Source organism: Nelumbo lutea, chromosome 4 (genome assembly GCF_056320005.1).
Source record: "Nelumbo lutea isolate HS-2025 chromosome 4, American lotus-T2T, whole genome shotgun sequence".
NCBI lineage: Eukaryota > Viridiplantae > Streptophyta > Magnoliopsida > Proteales > Nelumbonaceae > Nelumbo > Nelumbo lutea.
In genome coordinates this window covers 60,574,339-60,600,357 of record NC_142687.1, presented here as the reverse complement: position 1 = coordinate 60,600,357, position 26,019 = coordinate 60,574,339, and the positions used below count along the sequence as shown (strand labels likewise).

At 40.3% G+C, this 26,019-nt stretch overlaps 1 protein-coding gene across 2 annotated transcripts in view; it reads right to left on the bottom strand.

Annotated features, from left to right (window-relative positions):
- Nucleotides 1–26,019, bottom strand: part of SEC8 (subunit of exocyst complex 8) — a 79,645-nt gene that overhangs the window by 37,725 nt on the left and 15,901 nt on the right. For both annotated transcript variants that reach the window (XM_088985101.1, XM_088985102.1), the window contains exons 8-13: nt 7,633–7,807; nt 7,415–7,521; nt 6,324–6,631; nt 6,084–6,247; nt 5,852–5,967; nt 5,520–5,590 (exon numbers count right to left, since the gene is read on the bottom strand). In XM_088985101.1, the coding sequence (XP_088841227.1) occupies nt 5,520–5,590; nt 5,852–5,967; nt 6,084–6,247; nt 6,324–6,631; nt 7,415–7,521; nt 7,633–7,807 (941 nt within the window). The remainder of the gene's footprint in view (nt 1–5,519; nt 5,591–5,851; nt 5,968–6,083; nt 6,248–6,323; nt 6,632–7,414; nt 7,522–7,632; nt 7,808–26,019) is intronic.

The window sequence follows — 26,019 nt, the reverse complement described above, 5'->3', positions numbered from 1 at the left end:
GTAACCCACACCACAGCAGTTCTGGGAGCACCAGAATAGGTTGCCATTGCCTCAGCCTTCTATCACCTGCAACCCAGATTGCAGCCCAGAAAAAGAGGAAAAAAAAAAAAGAAAAGCACTGATAGCAGCACCAAAAACTTGATATTGCAGTCTTGTTTCCTCCCATTTATTGCTCAGATACCATATTTTGATGATTCAGTCGATTCCAGTTCAGAGAAAAAGATGAAGAAAGAAGAAGAGAAGAAGGGGAGAAGAGAAAACTATCAAACTGAGAAGACGAGACATCTCTCCCAGCCAACCACAAATATATATACTTACCAATTCAGGTTACAATGTCCAATATGTCCCTACTTAAGTATGGGACATTGTAACTTAAATTAAAACTAAACTGACAAAGTACAACTTAAAATATGATGAAAAGACGGAATTATCCCTACTCAGCCAACTCTAACAATTATGATCAAAAAATAAAAGATATAGTTGGGGGCTGAAGAGAGGATCGAACTACTCTCTCTTCCCCTTCCCTTTCTTCCATCTTCCTCTATCAATTCTCTCTCTTCCATCTCCTTCAATCTTCTTCTTGTCTCCTGTTTTTCTTTTCTTTTATTTCAGATTATTGCAGGTGGGATTTAAACTAACTCATTCCACATTTCATTCCTTTTCCTATCCATGTTTAAGCTATAGGCATTTGTCACAACCCACAAAAGATCATCAGCCACTCTTTTTATCTTCAAAGACATATAATCTCCCACAAGTCTCACCAGCACTCAAGCAAAGACTACAAACATGGGAAGAGAAGCGGAAATTTGGCTCTTTTTTTACAACACATCTAGGAGCATCTCACAGATAAAGTGATGATCCACCTCCCACTACTCCTTTACTTTTGGCAAAAAGTCAAGGTGCAGTAACCACATGTTCTCAAATCTGAATGGGTAGGCCTCGGTGTAGATTCATAGTGATCGCCCAAAACATCAGAGCACTGAGGATACCGAATTTATACCACATGGACGCCTGCGATGAGTTCATAACTCATTGGACACCTGCGATGAGTTCATAACTCATCGGACAACTACAATGAGTACATATCTCATCGCACAACTGCAACAAACCCGTGCTTGAAACGGGTCTCAATGAACTTTGACTAGCGCAAATCTGAGATCCTTAGACATGCGCAAAGCTGCAATGAGTTCAAAGTCATTACAAAACCACAACCATAGTTTTCAAGGCGCCAAGGCGGGCACCTAGGCGATGGATTTTTTTAAGTAAAAAATAGATATCCTAGGTAGTTCCCTAGGTTCCATAACCATCTTTCCTTAATAACTATCCATAATTTTCATTAAAAATTTATAAACTTCATGTTTATGTCTAGAAAATCAACATATTTATGAGAAGAAAAGAAGAAAGAAAAGAAAATTCAAAACATATGGGGACTGAACCCCTATTTTTGTTATAGGAAAAGAAGAAAAGAAATGTGTTGATTAGACAAAACTTTAAGTTTTTCCCTTACTTAATGGTTCAAATTCTGAAGTCTTTGAGGGTTCAATACAGCTGTTAGCGATGTTTGTGTTGATTAAACCCTAACAAATAAGAAAATAATAAAAAGAAATTAGTTTATAAACACAAAAGTATTTTATAAGACACTATACAAAACAGCTAGGCAACTGGGCGGGGCGAGGCGAGCCTCCAAGGCCGCCTAGTCGCCTAGGCGTCGCCTTGACAACTATGACCACAACAAACATAGAGTCATTGTAGACCAGGAATAAATATTAGTTACACGTGCATCTTTAAATTACGTGCATAACAAGGCACTCCGTAGACCTAGTAAAGGCACGCCCACTAAATGATGATGTCACTCGTGCTACATCGTTTAAATGGGTCGCAAAAGGAAGTAGCACACGTGGATTATGAGAATCTCCAAACAAAAGGAAAGTTCATCCTGGAGATATCTCCTAAGACACGTAGCAAAACCCTAGTAGTGTTCCCTAACAACTGACAGCAGATCTAATATTCCCTTTCCTAGGGGTCATCTCTGCTATGTTCTCAGACCCAATTGGAGTGGGTGACTCCCTTAGAGCTGAGATATGTGCAGTTATGGAAGGAGCCAGGAAAGCTAAGGAATTGAACATCAAGAAACTTATAATTGAAGGGGATTCAGAGATGGTGATAGGGTGGCTGACTAAAGATCAAAATGATTTATGGAAGTATAATAATGAGAAGAGGAAATTCAAATGGCTGGTGCGGGAGATGTTAGTTAAGACATGTTGGATTAAAAGATCAGCTAATTCCCTAGCTGACGGTTTAGCAAAACAAGGGGCAGAAAGGGATTCTTTGTTTTGGGCTAAGCTGTAACGTTAGTGTCTTTGTATCTTTGTATTTTCTTTTTTCATTTCTTGAAGTTATTTGTGACTCTTGGAAGATAAGTGTGTTTGTCTTCCACTTGTAAATTTTCTACTAACGAATTAATGAAAGTGTTATTGATAAAAAAAAAATATTCCCTTTCCTAGTGGGAATCAAACGCCTTTGGCTCCTTCCTTTCGGGACCTCGGGATCCCTCCTTATAAATAGGGGCCCGTCTCATAATGTAATCATCATCTTATCACTCACATTTGCCCTAGCCTTTAGCCTGCCTCCTACATCCAGTCTTCCTTCGTCTTTCAAGGAGACCCTCGTACGTAGCCTCACCACCGCACTTACGTTGGGAATGTAAGAATGGATGATGATTGCAACAAATGGAAACTTCTTGAAAATTTGACCAAGTAAATTCTTACATCCCATTTGAATTATATAGAACATGGATGTTGTGCGCCAGAAGTAGAGTATTTAGAATCCGATGGTCTATGTAAGAATGGAAATGGCGAACTCTGTAGTGGAGAAGGAAACACAAACCCCAGGGAAAGAGGAAGTAGTATATGTTGAACTCCCGACACCTACTGGCTAGAAAAAAAAAAGATGGAGTGCTTTGTTCCAGCTAGGAGATGAAGAGTTCTAAAGATCGAGGCCAAAATATATGCTATGGAAGAGGTGTCGACAAGAAGGGGAGATGCCTTGAAGATTATAGAATTGAGAAGAGGGTCGCTAAGAGGATAGTACAAACAAGAGAATGGAAGTACAGCATGATGGAAAGAGGGATGAAGTTACGTTGCTGAAAAAAACGACAACAGGAAGGGGAGAAAATGTTGGAATCTATGAAAGCTATGGAGGGGGTATGAAGTAGTTCACATGCTTCTTCCTCTGTCACCCCCCTTCCCTGAGGTTGACTCGAATCCTTCTCTTAGCCATGTCACCATCATCTTCCCAGTTCGCTCATTGTTCCACCATCTTGCTTCCACAGAAGAAATCCAAGCCTTGAACAATAAGCCATCTGAAAAAATCTCTACAACTCTAGGAATTAAATCCAGCTTTGCACCATTTACCCTAATTGATGCCACTCGCAGCTCTGAATCATTCACTGACAACAACTCTCCACCACATAATTTAGAAATTCTAATAAGTGTCTCATCCGACCATAAATGGAAAGACAACCCCATAATTTTTATTTCAATACAGGTTGTTACATCTACACTTTTCACGTTGCAGCATGGGGACCATCTTCCAACTAATGCCAGCCTTTGCTTTGTTTCTGTAAAGATAGCTGCAAACTCCAACCCAACGAAGAGACTGTAAAATAGAGCCTTCTGTCCGACGAATGTGATTATTTGCGACTCTTCTAGACTCTTCAAAACTTGTTGAATCTCTTATCCCAGTCTCTTCTTTTCTATAACTTGTTCAACGAGATTACTAGTTTATTCTCCCAATCTTCTTTGGATTTTTCACACATAACCTCAATGAGCTCACTCTTGCATCAAACTGAGTATCCCCAATTGTACGGGTAAATTGTCAACTTTCATTCCATATCCTCCACCCAATCATCAGACCATTTTCTTCTTGTCTTAGTAGAGGCTTCTTTTTTTCATACACATCTCTAGGGACTCTTGTAGTGCCTGTACTATCATATCTCACCCTGTAGCTTCTTTACCTTTAGGGAAGCATGTGAACTACTTCATACCACCCTCTCCATAGCTTTCATAGATTCAAACATATCTCCTCTTCCTGTTTTCTTTTCTTTTAGCAACGTAACTTCATCCCTCTTCCATAATGTAGTACTTTCATTCTCTTGTACGTACTATTCTCTTAGCTCTTTCCAAGAAACCTTCGAACCAAGGCACTACTCTTCCTTCAAGGATTAGCGACCCTCTTCTCAATTTTGCAATCTTCAAAGCATCTCCCCTTCTTGTCCACACCTCTTTCATAACATATGTTTTTGCCTCGATCTTCAGAACTCTCCATCACCTAACTGGAACAAAGTCTTCCATCTTTTTCTTCCAGCCAGTAAGTGTCGGGAGTTCAACAGATACTACTACCTCTTTCCCTGGGATTTGTGTTTCCTTCTCCACTACAAAGTTCACCATTTCCATTCTTACATAGACCATCGGATTCTAAATACTCTACTTCTGGCACACAACATCCGTGTTCTATATAATTCAAATGGGACGTAAGAATTTACTTGGTCAAATTTTTAAGAAGTTTCCATTTGTTGCAATCTGGACAGATTCCTATTCTTAAATAATAGGGAAAGGGAATGGAGGGGATTATCAATTCTTATTCAGATCATTGCCTAATTAGTTTGGACCAAGAGAGAATAGATTGTGGCCCGTGCCCATTCAAACTTGAGAATATGTGGTTACTGCACCCTGACTTTTAGCCAAAAGTAAAGGAATGGTGGGAGGAAGATCAAGTAGAATTTAGATGTAAAAAACAAAAAAAAACACACACACACACACATTGAGGTTGATCATCACTTTATCCGTGAGATGCTCCTAGATGGTCAGATTTGCACTTCTTATACCACCTCTCAACTACAATTGGTTGATATCCTAACAAAAGGTGTTACCAAAGTTAATCTCTAAGAAATTGTGAGCAAATTGGGCATGATAGATATATCTACACCAACGTCAGGGGGTGTATTAGAAGTCTTATATGCATGTATGTAGGGGTATTTTTGGGATCTTCCCATGTATTTGGACTCTTCCCATCATGGCTGAACCATTTAAGTCATCTGGTCTCTAACAATGAGAGTTATAAAACAATTTAAAACAAAAATAGCCCCCATTATTAGAACCCAATAATACCAAGGCCCCACTTGGTTCACAGGAATAGGGGTCTGGAATCTGAACCGGAATGGGTTATTCTGATTCCAACTGTTTGGTTGGGTGGAATCAGAATCCCATTCCATTCCTGCTGGAATGAATTCCCCCATTTGAGGGAATGGCCATTCCCTGCCCCTCCCTTGGGAATGAAATCTCATTCCTGCTGATTCCAATTCCCATTCCCATTCCTGTCTGAACCAAACAGACTATGGGAATAGACCATTCTGATTCCAATTTCGAAGGATTTCAATTCCGATTCCAACTGCGAAGCAAACGGACCCTAAAGTTGAAAGGGAAAAAAGCTTGCAATGGTAGTAGTAATAGTAATAGTACCTTGGTTGGGAATAGAAACCGTTGCATCAGTAAAGCGAAAAGCAAAAGTAAGGCCATCGTCTGAGCCATCCCTGTAACCCAACAAGTTCAATGTAAGTTTTTCATATTCTGCTTATTTTTTCTTAGATACCCAAATATCTTATAAGACAAATTAGAATCTATATATACATATAACAAAAATTAGAAAAATAGTGACTCTACAAAAGATTTAGCAGATATTTAATTGGCTATGAGAACTAATAGAGAATAAATGGCAAAAACAACCATTTGAAATGTACAATGAAATGATATTTGAAACTGAAAAATCTACTAAACTGATTGTTTGAACTTGCCTCTTATCTTTAGAAGTAACTTTGTTTGCAAGCCTAGCTGTTTGCACAGCAGCATCTGCAGATGCAGCTTCTGGAGTTGCTCGTAGAATCTCACATATGAGTTGCTGGCATTCACTCTATAAAACACAATGACAAGACCAAATATAAGGGGTTCAAAAGAACAACCATTATAAGTGAAAATATAATTCCAAAGAAGAAAGAAAAAGAGAGAAATAATAGGTGGACAGAATACCTGCAACACTGCCAAGGAAAACCCAATGCTGTAGCCCCCAGTAACTTGGGATGCTTCAGAATCAGGGTTCCAGTTCATGTCTCCATTCATTGACTTTGGTGTGATCATTTCACTCTGTTGTGTTGATTTTGACTCCAGAAGCTCACCAACAATAACATGGTTCTCTGAACAGATTAGGACTGTAAGAACTAATTCTCAAAAAGAATTATATACGAACTAGAGAATGTCATAACATCTTACCAAGGATCCGAATGATAGTATCCAATATTGAGTCAAGAAGTTCTTTGGCTGCAACTTGTGCTGCTCCTGTGGGAGCCATGAGCGGTGAGACAGGACTAACTGCCAATAGTGTTCCAGCCAGCAATATCCCATTTTGGCGCTTCTGTTTCTGCAACTGATAGCTTTCCAGCTGTCCCTTCAAGTAATGTAAACCTGAATTAACAGTTTTAGCACCTTGGCCAGTGCCAGGCCTTGATGAATTTACAGCTGCTGCATGTCCTTTTATTTTCGATATGATGATCTCATGAATGGTGGGGCGTAATCTTTGGCTGGTTCACAACAAAATGAATAAGATTCAACAAAGGACTTATCATCAAATATAAACTATAAAGGTAGACATAGATCTGACAGAGACAAATAAAATACTTGTTTCAACTTTCTAAGTAATAATAATAACAACCACAGCAACAATGTTGGCATAATTCATGCTATATAGTAGCATGTACTTCATTGTTAATAACTTACTTTCATTATTTTTTTCAACCTATAGGGGTAGCTCTGCAATTGTACATAAATAATATAATGTATTAATAATAATTACAAGATGACAGTCAACAATTAGATTCTTAATAATCTTTCACAGCGGTCTCTCTAGTTCTTCAACTAAAATCAACCAATTAGCACACATCTAATATCCCCATGCTGACAATTTGTAGACCTCCACAAGTATACCATTTTAATCAATAATCATTACTTTGTATGAAAGATCAATATGCAAAGCAATCTAGATATATAAAAGTACATTGAAGACAATAAAAGGAGACAAGAAACAAAGGGTTTAATAGTCCATGTCCAAAAAAAAGGGTCCAATAGGCAACCCAACCACAGGCCATACAAGAAAAATATAAAACCAGTGGACCCCCTCAACCAAAGAATTACAGATGTTATCTTCCTTTTAGATTTAAATCAATGCACATTGAGCCATAGTGTGTAATAAATTTAAAGGAGTGACTGACTGAAATATTGAGGGGATGGCAGATAGATGCTGGATAGCAAAATGTAGCTTCAAAAAAAATGCTCAGAATAGAATATCATGTACTCAAGTAACACACCATATTATTGCACCAGCAGCTGCGACTTTGCCCAGCATACAGAGGCATTCAACCATGGTCTGTAAATACTTCACATGGAGAGGAGCATCACTTTTTTTCATTGCTTCCTACAAACAATTTAGACTCCCAATTTTCAGTTCATACAAGGCCAATCACATCAAAGTTGGCACAAAATAGTGTTGTTTACAGATATTTCATATATAGTTGGAAGGACATACAAGAAACTCATTTGGAGTGGAATAAGATAGCCATGTTGGAATTTGACGAGAAACAAATTTGATGTCTTTCGTGTTACATTCACCACCTACTCTTGTCACTGCAGCATAGCCATCTGAGGCAGACCCATCAAGTATTTCAATAGCGCTCTCATCATCATGGCCATCAAATGAAGAACTGCAAATGCAAATTCAAAATCAAATATGAATCATCAAAATTTTAAGATAATAATATACAATTCACAAAGTCCTATATGTGAAGCAACATAATCAATGGTTTCCATGTCTGTCACCATATATGAATATCTATCTAGATGGGTATTGTATTCCAGTGTACAGTTGAATTTTAAGTTTAAACTCTCCATCCAACTTGCCCTTTCTGTATCTGGATATCATAGCATATGAAAATTTTTCCTTTCACCCACAAACAGTGAAAAAGTTATCTGGATACATTCTTTATCTAAGGTTAGACAAATAAGGGGAATACAGAGAGATCTGGAAAATATTATACTTTATTAACATCTAATTTTCCAAAAATCAAAAAACATTATCATGGAGATCATAAAAGGATAGTTTATACATTTATGGGAATTATGATATGGGTCATAAGCACCAAAATCATTGTTTTATTAGTTGTTTGATTCTCTAGTTCATAGACAGCATGTGTCTTTTAAAATCTAGGGCTGACATGCATGAGAACATGGATTTGAGCCTAAGAAGCCACTTTTTGCATGAATATGAAAAAGTTTAGGTTCTTATCCAGTCCAACCCTCCCCAGATAACCAGGACCAGCATTCAGTAATGTAGAGAACACTGATGTGGGCCCCACAGTTGTGGTCCCCACTGTGTTCATAGGACAGTATGTGCAATTATTTGTTTCAGTCATGTTAGTGTCTCAGATTGCTCTCTAAGCTGGTTTCAGACCTGTCTCTTGGTTCCGAACTCTTTTAGGGGGTGAAAACTTGTACAGATTGCTTGGTACTGTGATTGTCGATTGGTTTCAGAGCAGACCTGCACTACTTTCATGCATATACCATGATTACAGATTGGTTTCAGATCAGACTTACATTGATTCCATACTGATTTCTGATTGTGATCGACTGTTCAAGTGCTGTTTTCTGTTGTAATAACCCTAATAGTTCGTAACTACTGATTCTTGACCAAGAATGGAGTTTAAAAATCAGGGAGAAGGTAGTTTTGGGAACAGCAGTTATGGTAGTGTATCTATAACTAGGTTTCAGATTACAACTGTGAGATTTGACGGGTCAAACTACTTGGAATGGGCCCAATCAACCATGATGGCTATTGGGTGCTGGTGAGACTTGGCAGTTGTTAAACCTCAGCCCTTTTCCCCAGCCCTGGCAGCTGTTAAACCTAAGTCAGGGGGGGATACAAAAAGGGACAAAAAGAAGGAAGACAAACGGGATCTGGTATGTGAACATTGCAAGAAACCCAAGCATAAAAAAAAATACTTGTTGGAAGTTGCACCCTCATTTGGTCCCAGCAAAACTGAGAAATAAGAAGGGTAATGCTCATGTGGCTGTGAATACTGATTCAGCATCCTCGTCAGGCACAAAAGGCACACCCCTAGAGACCTTAGTCGCGGTTCGGGCTGCCCTAATACAGTTGGAAAAGGAAGTTGGGAGTTCAGTTCAGCCATCTGAGTCACCATCAGCCCCTGTCACATCTGCATTTGCACATTCAGGTACTCGAGCCTCAGCCTACCATGTTTCAGTTCCAGGTAATATTGAACACTGTTGGGTAATAGATTCAGGTGCATCCGACCATATGACTAGCTTGCCATCCTTGTTCACTACATATCACTTATCCTCTGGTAGAGATAAAGTATCCATTGCTGATGGCTCTCTTGTTCCCATTTCTGGCAAGGGTGACATCAAGTTATCTGATACCATCTCTTTATCTTCTGTCTTGCATGTTCCTAAGCTTGAAACTAACCTGCTTTCAGTCAATAGTACTACCAAACATATGAATTGTTCAGTAACCTTTTTCCTTGACCGATGTGTTTTTCAGGACTTCGAGACGAGGAAGGTGATTGGGACTGGCCGTGAGACGAATGGGATCTATCTGCTCGGAGAGAGTTCTCGTTGGGAGGAGCCAGTGGATAAGAAGTCCTTTGTTTCTCGGTTTGTGAGTTCAGTTATGCTTTGGCATAATCGATTAGGTCATTTATCTTTCCGGTCTTTGAAGAGTCAGTTTCCTTCTTTATTTGAGTCGGTTGAGATGTGAGAGTTGTGAGCTTGCCAAACATTGTAGAACATCTTATTCTTTGAGTAATAAAAGGAGTAATAATTCTTTTGATATTGTGCATACTGATGTTTGGGGACCACATCACATCCCTTCTATGGGTGGGTACAGATATTTTATGTTGTTTGTTGATGACTATACCCGATTTTCATGCATCTATCTAATGCGTTCTCGAGATGAGGTTCCCGCTTTGACCCAAAACTTTCATCAGATGATTCTAACCCAGTTTGGGGCCAAAATCAAAGTTCTCAGATCCGATAATGCAAAGGAATACTTTGCTAAGCCATTAACTTCTTACCTCCTTAATCATGGGGTTATTCACCATAGCACTTGTCCTCATACACCACAGCAGAATGGGGTTGCCGAAAGGAAGAATAGGTACATCTTGGAGGTGGCTAGAAGCATTATGTTTACCTCCAATGTACCTATTCGCTTCTGGGGTGATGTTATCCTCATGGTAGTATATCTCATTAATCGGGTTCCTTCACGGGTCCTTGATATGAAACCCCCTTTTACACTTCTATACCCAGACGAGGAGTTGTTTACTGTTCCTCTTAAAACCTTTGGTTGTACCTGCTTCGTTCAGCTTCTCGGGCCCCATCATTCCAAGTTTGACCCTAAGGCCTCCAAATGCATTTTCCTCGGTTATGCACAAACTCAAAAGGGTTATTGCTGCTATGATCCTGTTTCCGGGAGAAAGTTTGTCTCCATGGATGTCACCTTCTTTGAGGAGACACCCTATTATCCTAGGGTTTCTCCTCAGGGGGAGAGTAGTGAGAGTGGGGATTTGGATCTTTTTCCTCAAGGGGAGCGTAGTGAGAGTGGGGTTAACACATCTGAGGCTGTTCCTTTACCTATTCCATTGGGTGATGACAGTTGTAATGGTGAGGGCTGTAATGGTGAGGGTGGTCAGAGGGATCAGGAATTGAAAGTCTATCACAGGCGATGCAGGCAGGTTGATCCCGGTCATCGGTAGTCCAGGCCAGCTCCAGTTCCTTCTACAGCTCTAGATCCAGGTATTACAGTCCTAGGGCCCACTGAGTCACCTTCCACTGTTGCCACTTCCCCTCCTGCGGATGACCTTGACCTCCCTATTGCCGTCCGTAAAAGGGAAACGGCATTGCACCACATCTACAGCTCACTGCATTTCCTAGTTTTTATCCTATGATCGCCTATCTCCCTCTTACAGGTCCTATCTCACTTCCATTGCCAATGCCCCTATTCCCAGAACAATGCAAGAAGCCTTATCAGTTCCAGAGTGGAAAGATGCAATGCAAGTTGAAATGGATGCCCTGTTGAAAAATAACACTTGGGAGCTAGTTGACTTACCCAAAGGAAAGAAGCCAATTGGTTGTAGATGGGTATTTACTGTGAAGCATAATGCTGATGGATCCATTGAAAGGTACAAAGCCCGGCTGGTTGCAAAGGGGTTCACCCAAACTTATGGTATAGACTACTTGGAGACCTTTGCCCCAGTAGCCAAGATGACCACCATCCAAGTTCTATTATCCCTTGCAGCAAGTTATTCTTGGCCCTTGTTCCAGATGGATGTTAAAAATGCTTTCCTGAATGGAGACTTACAAGAAGAGGTCTACATGCAGTTGCCTCCTGGATTCTATGATACAGAGATAGGTAAGAAGGTTTGCCGACTGAATAAGGCATTGTATGGATTAAAACAATCACCTAGAGCTTGGTTTGATAGATTCTGACTAGCCCTTGGAAAATTCGGTTATGTACAAGCCCAGTCATATCATACACTGTTCATTAAAAGGGTGGACTCCTCTTTGACCCTGCTTGTTGTATATGTGGATGATATTATAGTGACAGGAAATAATAGTAGTGAGATTGAGTCCCTCAAACAGCTCCTTCATCAAGAGTTTGAGGTGAAAGATCTTGGTGCACTATGGTACTTTTTGGGTATTGAGGTTGCTAGATCTAAACAAAGGATCTTTATCTCTCAGAGAAAATATGTTCTAGATCTGTTGGCGGAAACTAGAAAGTTAGGTGTCAAGCCTGCTGATACACCCATTGAACAGAATCACAAGATCAGTGCAGAAGGCGGGGAGCCTCTTGAAGACAAAGTTATGTTCCAACGATTGGTTGGAAAGCTCCTATATCTCTGCCTCACTCGGCCAGATATCAGTTATGTAGTTAGTGTTGTCAGCCAGTACATGCATTCCCCTAAAACTACTCATCTTCTTGCGGCAGAGAGAATATTAGCATACTTGAAGAGATGCCCGGGTAGGGGTATACTATTCAAGAACGATAATCACATGAAGGTGGAGGTCTATACAGATGCTGATTGGGCTGGGAGTGCTGATGACAGGAGGTCTACCTCTGGATATTGTGCCCTTCTGGGAGATAACCTTGTCTCTTGGAGGAGTAAGAAACAAAGTGTTGTTTTCCCACTCTAGTGCCGAAGCTGAATACAGGTCAATGGCTAACAGAGTAGCTGAAATCCTATGGCTGAGATCACTACTTGAAGAGTTGGGTATTGATTATGAGAAGCCCTTGATGTTGTATTGTGATAATCAGGTGGCTATTAATATAGCTCACAATCCGGTGCAGCATGACAGAACTAAGCATATCGAAGTTGATCGACATTTTGTCTGAGAGGGTCTCATCACAGGAAGTGTGTCTCTCGTATATCACATCCAACATGCAGCTCGCAGATATCCTAACCAAGGTTGTACCAAGGAAGAAGTTAGAGGCAGACCTATCCAAGTTTGGAATGATAAATATGTATTCCCAACTTGAGGGGGAGTGTAGAGAACACTGATGTGGGCCCCACAGTTGTGGTCCCCACTATGTTCGTAGGACGCTATGTGCAATTATTTGTTTCAGTCGTGTTAGTGTTAGATGGTGGTCAGCTTGTTAAGGGCAGATCTGTCATTTCCTCTATGTACTGAACATAACCTATAAATACTAAGAGAGTGGCGGCGGCAGATCAATTGGTGAATCTGTCCCTCCTTTCAAACCTTTGTGTTCTCCTGTTCTTCTCCTCTCTTTTCTTCTTTTCATTACTTTTCTTCTACCTTTTCTAATCTGAAATCCATTAGGATTCAAGGTTGATTGTAGTCTTGATCGCCTACTAGTAATGTCACCTTTATCTTCTCCATCTTGTTCTCTCTAGATTTTCTATTACAGGCTTTCAGAGCCTAGTATGAATAACCAATTTATTCAAGGACAATTGATAAGTTGATCTCTAGTAAGTTTTTAAGGGGTCATTACTTGGTGTAACAGTAAAATCTCAAGTTAGCAAGTAGGAGAATGGAAATTCAAGTCTAAGAGTGGTCACTTTCTGCAAAAATGCCAATGGTTAGGACCGCATCCAGTCTACCCATCCCAAACCCAGATAGTTGGGCCAACGGTGGGTAATGGCCTTTTCTCTCTAGAAAGTTTTTAAGTTCATTCATACAAAACCCTGTATTCCTTTTTGATCAAAAAAACTACAAAACCCTAGATTCTTATTGTTTTCCCATAAAGAAATCTCCCCAAGAAATCACAACATCCAACAATCCTAGTTTCTGGTGGTGAAATCCCCACCTAAATAGCTTCCCCCTTAAACTTTAATCCCCAAATACTCATTTAGAGATGTTTCCTTGACTACATAGAGACATTTGCTCCAGTTGCTAATGTGAATTCCATCAGTGCAGTGTTGTCTATTATAGCAAATCACACAAGACCACTAAGTGCTCATGTTACCTTCCTATTGGGAGAGAAAAGAAAGTTTCTAGGTTGAATAATCTACAGGCTTAAGAATTGACAGGTTCAACAGGACCGTTAAGAAGACTGAATATACAACGAACCATTCTGATCAAACCCTGTTTATAAAACATGACATAGAATCTACTACACCTGTTATTGGTAATGCTTTTGAGGAAATCAAGTAGCTCAAGGTTTTTATGGCATCCAAATTTGGCATCAAGGACTTAGGAAACCCCAAGTACTTCCTGGACATTAAGGTTGTCAGGTCAAGGAGAGAAATCTTTATTTCCTATTAGAGTTATGTGTTGTACCTATTGAAGGAAGCTGGTAAGCTAAGGTCCTAGATGGCTGATATTCCAACAAATGCCAACTATAGGTTGAATATTCATGACGGTAAGTTGTAGACAGACAAAGGAAAATTCCAGAAGCTGCTAGGTCATCTTTTTCATTTATCCATGACCAGACTAAGCGTTGCCTAGAGCCCCTTAATAGTAAGCTGCATAAAGAGTGTAGCACTTGCACTATTTAAAATCACTTCTTGAGTAGCAAGACAAACCAGAAATAATTCTTTGATCGATTCAAGTAAGTGCAAAAATAAATAAAAAATAATAAAAAATAAAAAAGAAAGAAAGAAAATCAGATCAGATGAAGAGTGAATGGAAGAAGAAATTTAAATCGATTCATCCTAAACCCAGATCTACATGTTGAAAATTGATTATATCAGAAAAAAAAAATCAAACATGAATAACTGAAAGTGATTTTAAGAAAAAAAGATCCAATGTAGCCAATTGATTGCTCCAATCAAAACCACACTACTTCCTTTGTCTAATGCAATCATTGCACTCAAAACTGGAACTCTTGGGCACCAATATGTGCTATACGATCTGCTCTTTTAGGACTGGACAAACTGCATTTTTTGAGCATCTATATCATATATAGTGTAAGACATCCAAGTGATGTGAGATCCATTAGGGTTTCCATCCTTGAGAATTAGGATTTAGCAAAGAGATGCCCTATTGAAATCTCCATTCTAATCTCTCTAACCTGCGGTTAGGATTAGAAAGACTTCCTAAAATTGCAAACAAGTCCAACAACAGATTTGCAATTGTATCCTTAAATAATGTAAATTACAACAAAAGCTCTTTCATGCAAAGTGAACTAACGGTTCTGTTCCACACAACAGTGTTAAATTCTAATTCGAAAACCACAATGAGTCACCATTTTAACTAATCCTCACCACATATGGATTTAGCCAAGAATTTTAAAACCATAAGGACACCTCCAAGAAATTGGTTTTAAAAACACTTTCAAAATATGAATATTTATAGACACCAATAAGTAAACATTAAAATTCTTTTAAAGCAAAATACTAAAATGTCCACCTAGATCTACTGAGAGTCCCTGTTTGATTAGGACTTCCCATATTCATTTTAGAATCACCTGGAGCCAGAATACTAGACTCTTATTGCAACTAGAACTCCTCACCGAGACAGGTCTACAGACAGACATTAAATCAAATACAGTCCTTAGCCAAGGAAGTGGAAACTACTTTCAAATGGGTTAGAAGATCAGTAAATAAAGTAGCAGACTGTATGGAAAAACAGGGTATGCATAGAGACCAATTGTTTTGGGCTGAATTGTAATTTCCATTGACAATGTTGGGTGTCTAGAAAAACCATCCGGATCATTGTAATTTTACTAATCATTAATTAATGAAAGTGTTGCTTACTGGAAAAAAAAAAAAATCTATAGCCTCAAACAAGAGGAGGGTGTCACTAGCAAGATTTACAACACTTGCTAGGAATCCTAATTGGAGTAAGACTTTGGTAGAGGAAACCTAATGAGACGAAGACTCCTATATAAATCCCTACGTAACAACAGGATAAGCATTGCAAGACTCCGGCTCTAGATTGGAGTGTGACTCTTTATCAAGGTTTAAAATGTTGATGTCAATAGAAATATTAGTTGTCCAAATATAGGAAACATGTCAGAAATGTCAAAAATATCATTTTGAAATATTTATAAAAATTATAGTCATGGTAGAAACATTTTTAAATATGCAAAAAATATAAATGATATATATTGCTGATCAAAAAAATATATATACAATGATATAAGGTTATAGAAAATGCAAATGATTCTAATAGATCAACCAAAAAATCTATTGCAGAAACAAAAGCTAATATTGAATTTTATGTTTGAAATAAATATTGATCTGGTACTGTTTATAATACCTGGCATGGTTTAATGTCACCTGCCTGAATTTGATTGAGACTATAAATTTACCCACTAATTCCTCCAATCCAATTAGAGAGATTCACAAAGAAGTTGGCAATGTGGAAGAGAAATTATATTTCCCTAGGGGGTAGAATCACCTTGATAAAATCCACCCTAGCAAACCTCCCTACCTATTTCCTTTCCACCTTTAAAATCCCAATGAAAACAGCAAGGAAGTTGGAGAAGATAATGATGGATTTCTTGTGGGAACCTGGTGATGAAAAGAAGGATCATTTAGTAAAGTGGGAGCAAGTTTGTAAACCTAAGGAGCAAGGTGGCCTAGGTATTGGGAACATCTTACAAAAAAACAAGGCCCTTCAAGGGAAATGGCTATGGAGATTCCCTTGTGAAGAAGATAGGTTGTGGCATAGGGTCATTAAGAGCATTCATGGTGAAGCAGGAAACGGCTGCGATACAAAATTAGCCTCCAATGCAGCTCCGAACTCCCCCTGGAAGGCAATCTTTGAGGTACTACCAACTTTTCTTCAATTTATTCGTTTCGATGTTGGGTGTGGCAATAAAGTTTTATTCTGGGAAGACCTTTGGGTTGAGGATTTGCCTTTTAAGGATAATTTTCCGGACCTCTACTCTTTGTCAAACCTTAAAAACAAACTTGTTGCTAGGGTTGGCATACTTTCAGATTTGGGTATCTCTTGGGACTTTGGCTTTAGAAGGGGGCTAAGGGAAAATGAATGTGAATTCCTATTGCTTTTGCTTTCAACCCTTGAGAAGGTCTATTTAGACCAAACTACAGCTGATAGTAGAGTATGGTCCCCAACTCCTGATGGTTTATTTTCTTGTGCCTCTTTCTTCGGTCTACTCACTCATTCTAATCCTTTGGGGGTGAACTTTCTAGTGAGAGAAATCTGGTGTAAACCGATCCCTCCTAAAGTGCAAGCCTTTTGTTGGGAAGTGTTCCTAGGGAAGGTTAATACTTGTGATGTGCTACAAAAAAGAAGGCCAAATAAATGTCTCTCTCCTCATGTGTGTGTCCTTTGTATGGATTGTGGTGAAACCCTACCCCACTTACTCTTATCCTACTCTTTTGTTTCTTGTATTTGGGAAATTGTTTGTTCTCTCTTTGGATGCAGATGGGCTCCCCCACAGGATGTGGTAAGTCTGTTCAATCCCTCCTTCCTGAGGCAACAGAAGAAAAGAGGAAAGTTCCTATGGAAGGTAGCAAGAGCTTTTGTGGTTTGGACTACATGGGAGAAAAGTGAAGGGATCAGATATCCATCATATGGATGGCCAAACCCTGCAGGAAGGTTGGGCGAAATTTCAAAAAATTCTCTCCCGTGTGGGAATTGTTAGAATGCTCGAAGTCAGGGGTATTTTGGTCATTCTGGTTTATCTTCTTGAAAGTGAAAGGTCTATTGTATCTGAGTTTAAGTTATGTGTCCCATCTTATATGAGGGACAAAACTGTCTTTCTTGTAACTCCAAGTTTTATGAATAAAATTCAAGTGGGTCGGCTGAAAAGGAGCTATCGTTTTGTGGGCCTGGAAGTGAGAATGCCTCCGGTCATTGCTGTGGTGGTCGTTGAAGTGGTATACTAAACCCTCTATTCAGTATCGAAGAGGGCTGAATGTGGACAAGTATGAACACTATTGTTGTTTGTCCAAATAAGGGACTGTGAATGTTTTCCTTTTGCTTCAAAAGTTGGTTGTGGTGATGCTCGATGTGACTGATATGCATTTCAGTCATGTTTCTCTGCATTTCTCTTCATATGTATGCTGAAATAAGAGTTGTCGACTGCTGAAGTTCACAACAGCAGTAGATTGGTGGAGGTTGTGTCGTGGTGATTGGTGGTGGTGGTGGTTGTGTCCTGGACCTTGTGTGTAATCAGTTCTGCAGTGTGCAGCCCAAGTGTTTGATGTGAAGACTGAGTGATTTCAGTCTTAGTGTGTTGATGGTGAATGGTTCTGCAGAGTGCAGCCCAGGTGTTTGATGTGAAGACTGAGTGATTTCAGCCTTAGTCTGTGGTGTGTAATGTGTATTTAAAGAAGCTGGGGTTGGTGGTGTTATAAGTGAGATAAGCCTTGTGAAAGAGTGTGGGGTTATGTTGTATATTTGAAGGTGAAATAATTGAGATGGCTTCTTCCGTAGATGGGAATTACAACAAAACCAGCATCATGCTTTCTTCAGATTATATAAGTGTTCAAATGACATCCATCAAGTTGAATGGTGAGAACTATGTACCATGGGCAAAATCTGTGGAGGTGTTCTTGAAAACCAAGAGGAAAGTAAAACATGTGAGGGAGGAGAAACCTTCCTCTAATTCCCCTGGGTTCAGTGATTGGGAACAAAATGATGCACAGATAATGACATGGCTTTGGAACAGCATGGAACCAAAGATTAGTGTGAACTTCATGTTCCTAGATACAGCCAAAGAGATTTGGGATCATGATAAAAAATTGTACTCTGGACAAGACAACACAACTAGGGTATATCAGTTATACCAAGAGTACTTCAATTTGAAGCAAGGAAGTCAAAGCTTAGAGGAGTATTATTCAAGTTTGAGGAACATCCGCAATGAGCTAAATGTGTATCACCCTCTAACATCAGATGTCCAGATCCAACAAAAGCAACGTGAATAGCTTGATGTGACTAGGTTTCTTGTGGGCTTGAAGGCTGAGTATGAGCCTGTCAGAGCACAGATATTGGGGGGGTCAGTTCTCCCTTCACTTGAAGAAGTTTTTGCCCGTCTTAAAAGGACATCCATTGAGCCGGTGGAACATTCTTCCTTCTCTGATAGATCTGGTTTGGTAGTGACTAAAGGGAGTGGCCGTGGAAGTAGAAGTGGTGGTAGCAGCAGTGACCCTCCAAGTAACCGTGGTGGACACATGTTTAAGCGGGCTAGTGGCCGGACTGGAGGCCGAGAGTCAGGGGGAGGTCGTGGAAGAGGAAGGAGTAACGCTCAGAGAAAATGTACACATTGTGGCTTAGAGGGGCACACAGTTAAATTCTGCTATGAGTTGCGTGGTCCACCCAACACTTGGGCTAACCATGCTACATCTAAGAGTAGTAGCACAATTACTGAAAGCCAACAAACTGCCTCAACCCCCTCCACACCCGCTTGTGCTTCCGGGCAGGAAATGGTGAGTGTACCATGGGCAGTATATGAGCGGTTCCTTCAAACATCTCAGCGAAACACAGCTACACTTGCCCATTCAGGTATGACTTGCTTAGCTTCCAAAGCCTCACCCTGGATCATTGATTCCGGAGCCTCGAACCATATATCTGGGACTGTTGATGTATTTTCTTCCCTTTCTCACTCCTCCACATCTCGGTCAGTTACTCTTGCTAATGGCTCTACATCTCCTATTTGTGGTGTTGGTGATGTTGATTTCTCCTCCTCGTCTTTAGCATCTATTTTATATGTTCCTAAGTTCCCGTTTAACCTTATGTCTGTTAGCAGATTAACCAAGTCTCTTAATTGTTTTGTAACCTTCTATCCTTCTTCTTGTGTGTTTCAGGATCTCAAGATGGGGAAGAAGATTGGTGGAGGGCATGAAGCAGGTGGTTTGTATTACGTTGATGGTGGTGGCCCCCCAGTGGCTTTTCAGTCGTCTCTTACTCCTCTCCAATGGCACTGCAGACCCGGTCGTCCCTCTCTCAAGGCTTTGAAACTGCTAGTTCCTTCTTTGAGTCATCTTTCATCATTAGATTGTGAGTCATGTCAGTTGGAAAAACATCATCGAGTCTCATTTAGTCCAAGAATTGATAGTCGTGTCTCAAGTCCCTTTGCTTTAGTTCATTCTGATGTATGGGGTCCAGTTAAAGTTGTGTCATACAATGGGTTTAAGTACTTTGTAATCTTTGTTGATGACTTTTCAAGGATGACATGGATCTATCTTATGAAAGACCGAAATGAATTATTCTCTACTGTTCAGAAATTTCATGCTGAAATACGCACTCAATTTGGTGCTCATATAAAAATACTTCGCTCCGGTAATGCCAAAGAATACATCTCTTCACCATTTCAGCAATACCTAGAACATCATGGAATAATTCATCAAACTTCTTGTGCCTACACCCCGCCACAAAATGGTGTAGATGAACGGAAAAATAGACATCTTCTTGAAATTGCTCGGTCCTTGATGATCAATATGCATGTCCCAAAGCATTTTTGGAGTGATGTTGTTCTTACATCCTGTTTTTTGATAAATTGGATGCCCATGTCAATCCTTGGAAGCCAATCCCCTTTCTCCGTGTTGTTTCCCACTTTGTCTCCATTTCCTCTCACCCCAAGAGTCTTTGGTTGTGTTTGTTTTGTTCAACACTTGGGGCTTGGAGTAGACAAGCTAGATGCTCGAGCTACGAAATGTATTTTTCTTGGCTACTCGAGGACTCAAAAAGGGTATAAGTGTTATAACCCAAAATTTCATAAATCGTTTGTGTGCTCTGAAGTCACCTTCTTTGAATCAGTTCCATTTTTCTCAGATGTCGGGGTCTCTTCTTCTCCCTCTGTGGTTCCTCTTCCTATACTGGTTATGGACCCTCTCCCCATAGCTCTCATTCCTACTGCAGATGCACATCATATGCCTGTTACTACAGAGAGGCCACCAATTACTCAAGTGTATACCCGCAGAAGTGCTTCGGCCCCTCCTCCGCTTCAGCACCTGTCGACAGATCCTGCTGCTGCTCCTTCTCCCTCAGATCTTGATCTTCCTATTGCTTTGCGGAAAGGTAAACATACTTGTACTTCTCATCCCATTTCAGACTATGTTTCCACTACTCACCTTTCTGCTTCTCATTGCAAGTTTATATCATTACTCTCATCGGTTCCCATTCCCAAGACTGTACAGGAAGCCCTTACCTCCCTAGGGTGGCGGCAAGCCATGGAAGAAGAACTCTCTGCTCTACAACATAATCACATGTGGGAACTCACCACCCTTCCTCCTGGTAAGCACACTATTGGGTGTAAATGGGTCTATACAGTGAAACATCTTCCTGATGACAGTGTGGAACGATTGAAGGCACGGTTAGTGGCCAAGGGCTATTCTCAGTTATATGGTGTGGACCATATGGAGACATTCTCTCCTGTGGCTAAAATTGGTTCAGTTCGGGTGTTGATCTCATTAGCTGCTATGTTTGATTGGCCTCTCATGCAACTTGACATCAAAAATGCCTTCCTACATGGTAATCTTGTTGAGGTGTATATGGAGCAACCACCAGGGTTTGTTGCTCAAGGAGAGGCTGGTAAGGTGTGCAAGATCAAAAAGGCAATCTATGGACTGAAACAATCTCCACGTGCATGGTTTGGCAGGTTCAGTGAAGTGGTGAAGGCCTTTGGGATGAAACAGTGTCAAGTTGATCATTCTGTGTTCAGCTATAACTGGAAGTGACAGCAATGGCATTGACAGGCTAAAAAAATTCTTATAGGACCACTTCAATACGAAAGATCTGGGGAAGCTAAAGTATTTCCTAGGAATTGAGGTTGCGAGGTCAAAACAGGGGATCAACCTATGTCAGAGAAAATATGTTCTTAATCTACTTGAAGAAACCGGATTGTTAGGTGCTAAACCAGCAGAGACTCCTATGGAACTCAATGCCAAGTTAAGTGTGGATGCAGGTGAAGAGTTTGATGATCCTAGAAGATACAGAAGGTTGGTGGGAAAGTTGAACTATTTGACCATTACCCGACCAGATATATCATTTGCTGTGAGTGTGGTGAGTCAGTTTATGCAACATCCCCGGGTTCCTCACTGGGATGCCATTCTGAGAATTGTTAGGTACCTAAAGGGTGCTCCAGGTCGTGGTTTGTTATACCAAAAGGAGGGAGCTCTTGAGATAGTAGCGTACACAGATGCTGACTGGGCTGGCTCTATATCAGACAGGAGGTCAACCACAGGGTATTGTACCTTCCTGGGTGGCAATCTTGTAACTTGGAAGAGCAAGAAGCAAACAGTGGTGGCAAGAAGTAGTGCAGAAGCAGAGTACAGGGCTATGGCCCATATCACATGTGAACTAGTATGGCTGAAGAACTTACTACAGGAGATGAGGTTCTCAATTGACAAACCCATGAAACTATACTGTGATAACCAAGTTGTTGTTCACATCTCATCCAATCCCGTCTTCCATGAAAGAACTAAACATATTGAGGTGGATTATCACTTTGTGAGAGAGAAAGTGATAAGTGGGGTAATAACTACATCTCATGTGAGCTCAGGAAATCAGTGGGCGGATCTCTTCACAAAGGGATTGTCTCAGGGAAGAATAGATTACATTTGTAACAAGCTAGGACTATATGATATATACTCTCTAGCTTGAGGGGGAGTGTTAGAATGCTCGAGTCAGGGGTATTTTGGTCATTCTAGTTTATCTTCTTGAAAGTGAAAGGTCTATTGTATCTGAGTTTAAGTTATGTGTCCCATCTTATATGAGGGACAAAACTATCTTTTTTGTAACTCTAAGTTTTATGATAAAAATTCAAGTGGGTCGGCTAGGAGAGTGATTTTTCACATTCTCTCTTCTAGTTTGGCTTAACACTCTTCTTCTTCTTTCTCTTTTCTTTCTTCTTCCTTCTCTACTTTGACCTAGAATCAACTAGGGTTTATTCACAGGAATCACATTCCCTATTTTAGAAAACTACATTTTCAATGATCAATCTTGAACCCAAACCAGATCAGATCTGAAACCAAAAAGGAGTGGAGGGTTATACCTGATATGAAGTAACAACAACCTCCAATGAAGGTGTTCACACCCAAGGAAAGATCCAAAGACTGCTTCCACCGAAGATGACACGGTGTAGGATGAAGCAGAATCAGCAGGATGGTTCTTCAGCAAGAACCCGATTCTTCAGCAAGAATCTGATGGAGGGCTGGTGAGCACGACTTCAGATTACCTTTTCTGCCAAAAGGTAATATCAAGAACCCTTCTTGATCGCTCCCACAGGTGGAGATCGAACTGGTATGGCGGCAAGAGCAAGAGAGAGCAAAAGCAGAAGACAAAAGCAGTCAAACTGTATGTTGTCTTCTCTCTTAAAACAGTAGACTGTTGAATGAACTGGAGGTTCGCCCTACTCTTCTATTTATAGCCTTAAAGAGAGGTTCTCCTAATCCCATTAGGAGTTTCCTAATCCAAATCTTGTATTTGGATCTGGACTCTCTTTAAGAGATAAGGATAATCCCTTATCTTATCTATAGATAAAGATCAGCCCTCCTAATCTAATTAGGAGTTTCCTTATCCAAATCTTTATTTGGATCTGGACTCTCTGAGTGGATAGGGATAATCCCTTATCCTATCTGCTAATCTAAATCCCAGAACCGCCCTTATTTAATTAATCTCATTAAGCCAGTTCGAACTGGGCTTTAGGTCCATTAAGTCCATCTGCTCACTTAGCCTCCTAACTACTGCCCAATTGGTTATCCTTGTATGGCGTGGCACCCAATCATTGATCTACACATCAACCACATGGGTTCAGCCCAGCCTCTGTTACAAGGCTTGGCCGAATTCATTATAGGAGACAGTGAACCTTTGAGCCCATCACCATGGGCTCTTAATGGACCCAACATTTACACTAAATGGTCCCTGGGTCAAGCCACCTTATAAAAACCCAAGGATTGTGTGCACATGCAAGATTAGCCCATCAGGTATTATCCTCAATGGTCTTACACTTAACCTCTCACCCATAATGATCAAACACTGCCCGACAAGAGAGGACCTCTCCCTCGGCTGCAAGGTACAGTGCTGCACTCTCTACTCACATGGATCCCGAGAATTAAAACCTTTTGCAAACATTTTGAAACCATAATATATATATATATTGTATATCTCTATATAAAAATATTTTGCAAAACAAATTTCAACACTTGAAATCAGTTGCCGGCAGTTTTGGTTTCCATCAGAGAGAGTGCATCCCCGATCATTCACTTTGTCCGACAAAGGGGCTGATCCTGTTACTATGATCACCCACTCAAATGAATTCTCGGATTGTCCCAACATACCCAGGTTTTGACCCCCTCTAAGGATCTCACTGATTGGCATATCAAGGACAGCCCAATCCGACACCTAGTGCAGTATCATAATCGAGTCTAGGGATCATGTGTAACATTCCAGTTTTGCCCATCTATCTCCAAGGTCCAAGGCAATACTGGAATTCTGGTCCAGTTCAGGGTTTCAAGAAAACCCACACTGCATGTACCTCGGGTCTCACCCTGGCAACTGAGACAAGTCACCCCAACCAATTTGGCAGCACATCAGTGTTAGCCTTGGCAGGATAAATCTCCCCAGATCTATCCAACGGCTGTGAAGATTCTAAACTAACACGAGTCTCATATGTGTCCAGTTTAAGAGTATTACACAGAAACACACCATAATAACATGAATCAAATCAGTACTTTATTCATTTACATTAAATGTCATAATGTACATCATTCTGATTGGAGCTAAGGGCATATACTGTCTAACAGAAAGAAACCAAAGAATTTTCTCTAGAAAAAGTAAATCAAAGGAGGAAGTCATTGAAACCATAAAAATGAGAACTGCACATTGGGTGATGACCATGGATCTATTCAAAAATTTCTCTACGAATGAAATTCTAAGAAGCTGGACTGAAGTAGCACAGACAGATGTTCCCAAAGAAGTTGTGAGAGCGGAGTGGAAGCCACCTGCACTGAACAAATTAAAACTAAACTTTGACAGGAATTCCTTCGGCAACCCGGGAAGGGCAAGTATAGGAGGTGTTATTAGAAATCATCTAGGTGAAGTTGTGGCACTCTTCTCGGGACCAATAGGTATTGGTGACTCGATACAAGCGGAATCATTGGCTCTACTTCAAGGCTTAAATGGCTGAGCAGATTGGCACAACAAACTTTGAAATAGAAGGAGACTCACTGCTGATCATTTCTTGGGCTAAAAACATTACATCAACACCTTGGAAGCTCAAATTTATATACAGAGAAATTAACATAATTGCAAGGAAGTTCAACACTCAATTTGGCTGGATCAAAAGGACTGCAAATGAGTTGGCGGACACTCTAGCAAAACAGGGGGCAAATAGATCTACCTTGTACTGGGCAAAACTGTAAATGCTCTGTAGTGTTTGCAGATTGGGTTAATGCTTTCTACAACCAATATCTATTGCATTTCAATATTTCTCTGTTATTAATAAAATCCTTTTGCTGATCAAAAAAAACAGTTGGATATAGAAAAAGCATATGACCGTGTAAACTGGAGGTGTCTGGATCAGGTGCTGGAGAAAATGAACTTTGGACAGAAATGGAGAATTGGATAAAAGTATGTGTTTCTTCTCCCAAATTCTCTGTGTTGATCAATGGCTAGTCTGTGGGGTTTTTTGATAGTTCGAGGGGTCTTAGACAGGGGGACCCACTCTCTCCTCTGCTCTTTATCTGTATATCAGAACTCCTGACCCAATTCTCCCTAAAGGAAGCAGCTAATGGTTTGTGGAATGGTTTTGCAACTGCTCCAAAAGCGGATGTTCTACTTGGTATACTTTGCTGGTTCGAAGTCAATCTATTGCAGTTTGCTAACGATACTCTCTGTTTCCTTGATGTTCATGCCTCTTTTTGACCAGGTGGATGTTCTACTTGGTATACTTTGCTGGTTCGAAGTAGTCACAGGTCTTAAAGTTAATCTTCATAAAAGTAAGATAATCCCTGTGGGCCCCGTTCCTAAGCAGGATTCTTTTGCTAGGTTGATGCATGGCCTGCCAGGTGGATTATCTTCCGGGTAAGTACCTTGGCCTCCCACTAGGTGCCAAATGTTATTCTTCTGCTTTATGGGATCCAGTAATTGAGAGAGTTTGGAAAAAATTGGCCTCCTGGAAGGCAAAATATTTGTCTATAGGAGGGAGAGTGACCCTTATCAAGGGTACCCTTGCCAACCTCCCTACCTACTTCATGCCCATGTTTCCTATGCCATCTAAAATTGCAAACTTGAGAAGATGCAGAGAGATTTTATCTAGAGAGGGTGGGAAGAAGAGAAGAAGATGCATCTTGTGAATAGGGATCAAGTTTGTCTTACTAAGGCAGAGGGTGGTTTAGGTCTTAGAAGATTAAAGGTGGTTAATTCGGCTTTATTGAGTAAATGGTGTTGGAGATTTTCTGCAGAAAGATCTTCTTGGTGGAGGTCCCTAATTGCAACAAAATTTGGTGTGGATTGGGGAATTGGAAGTCTC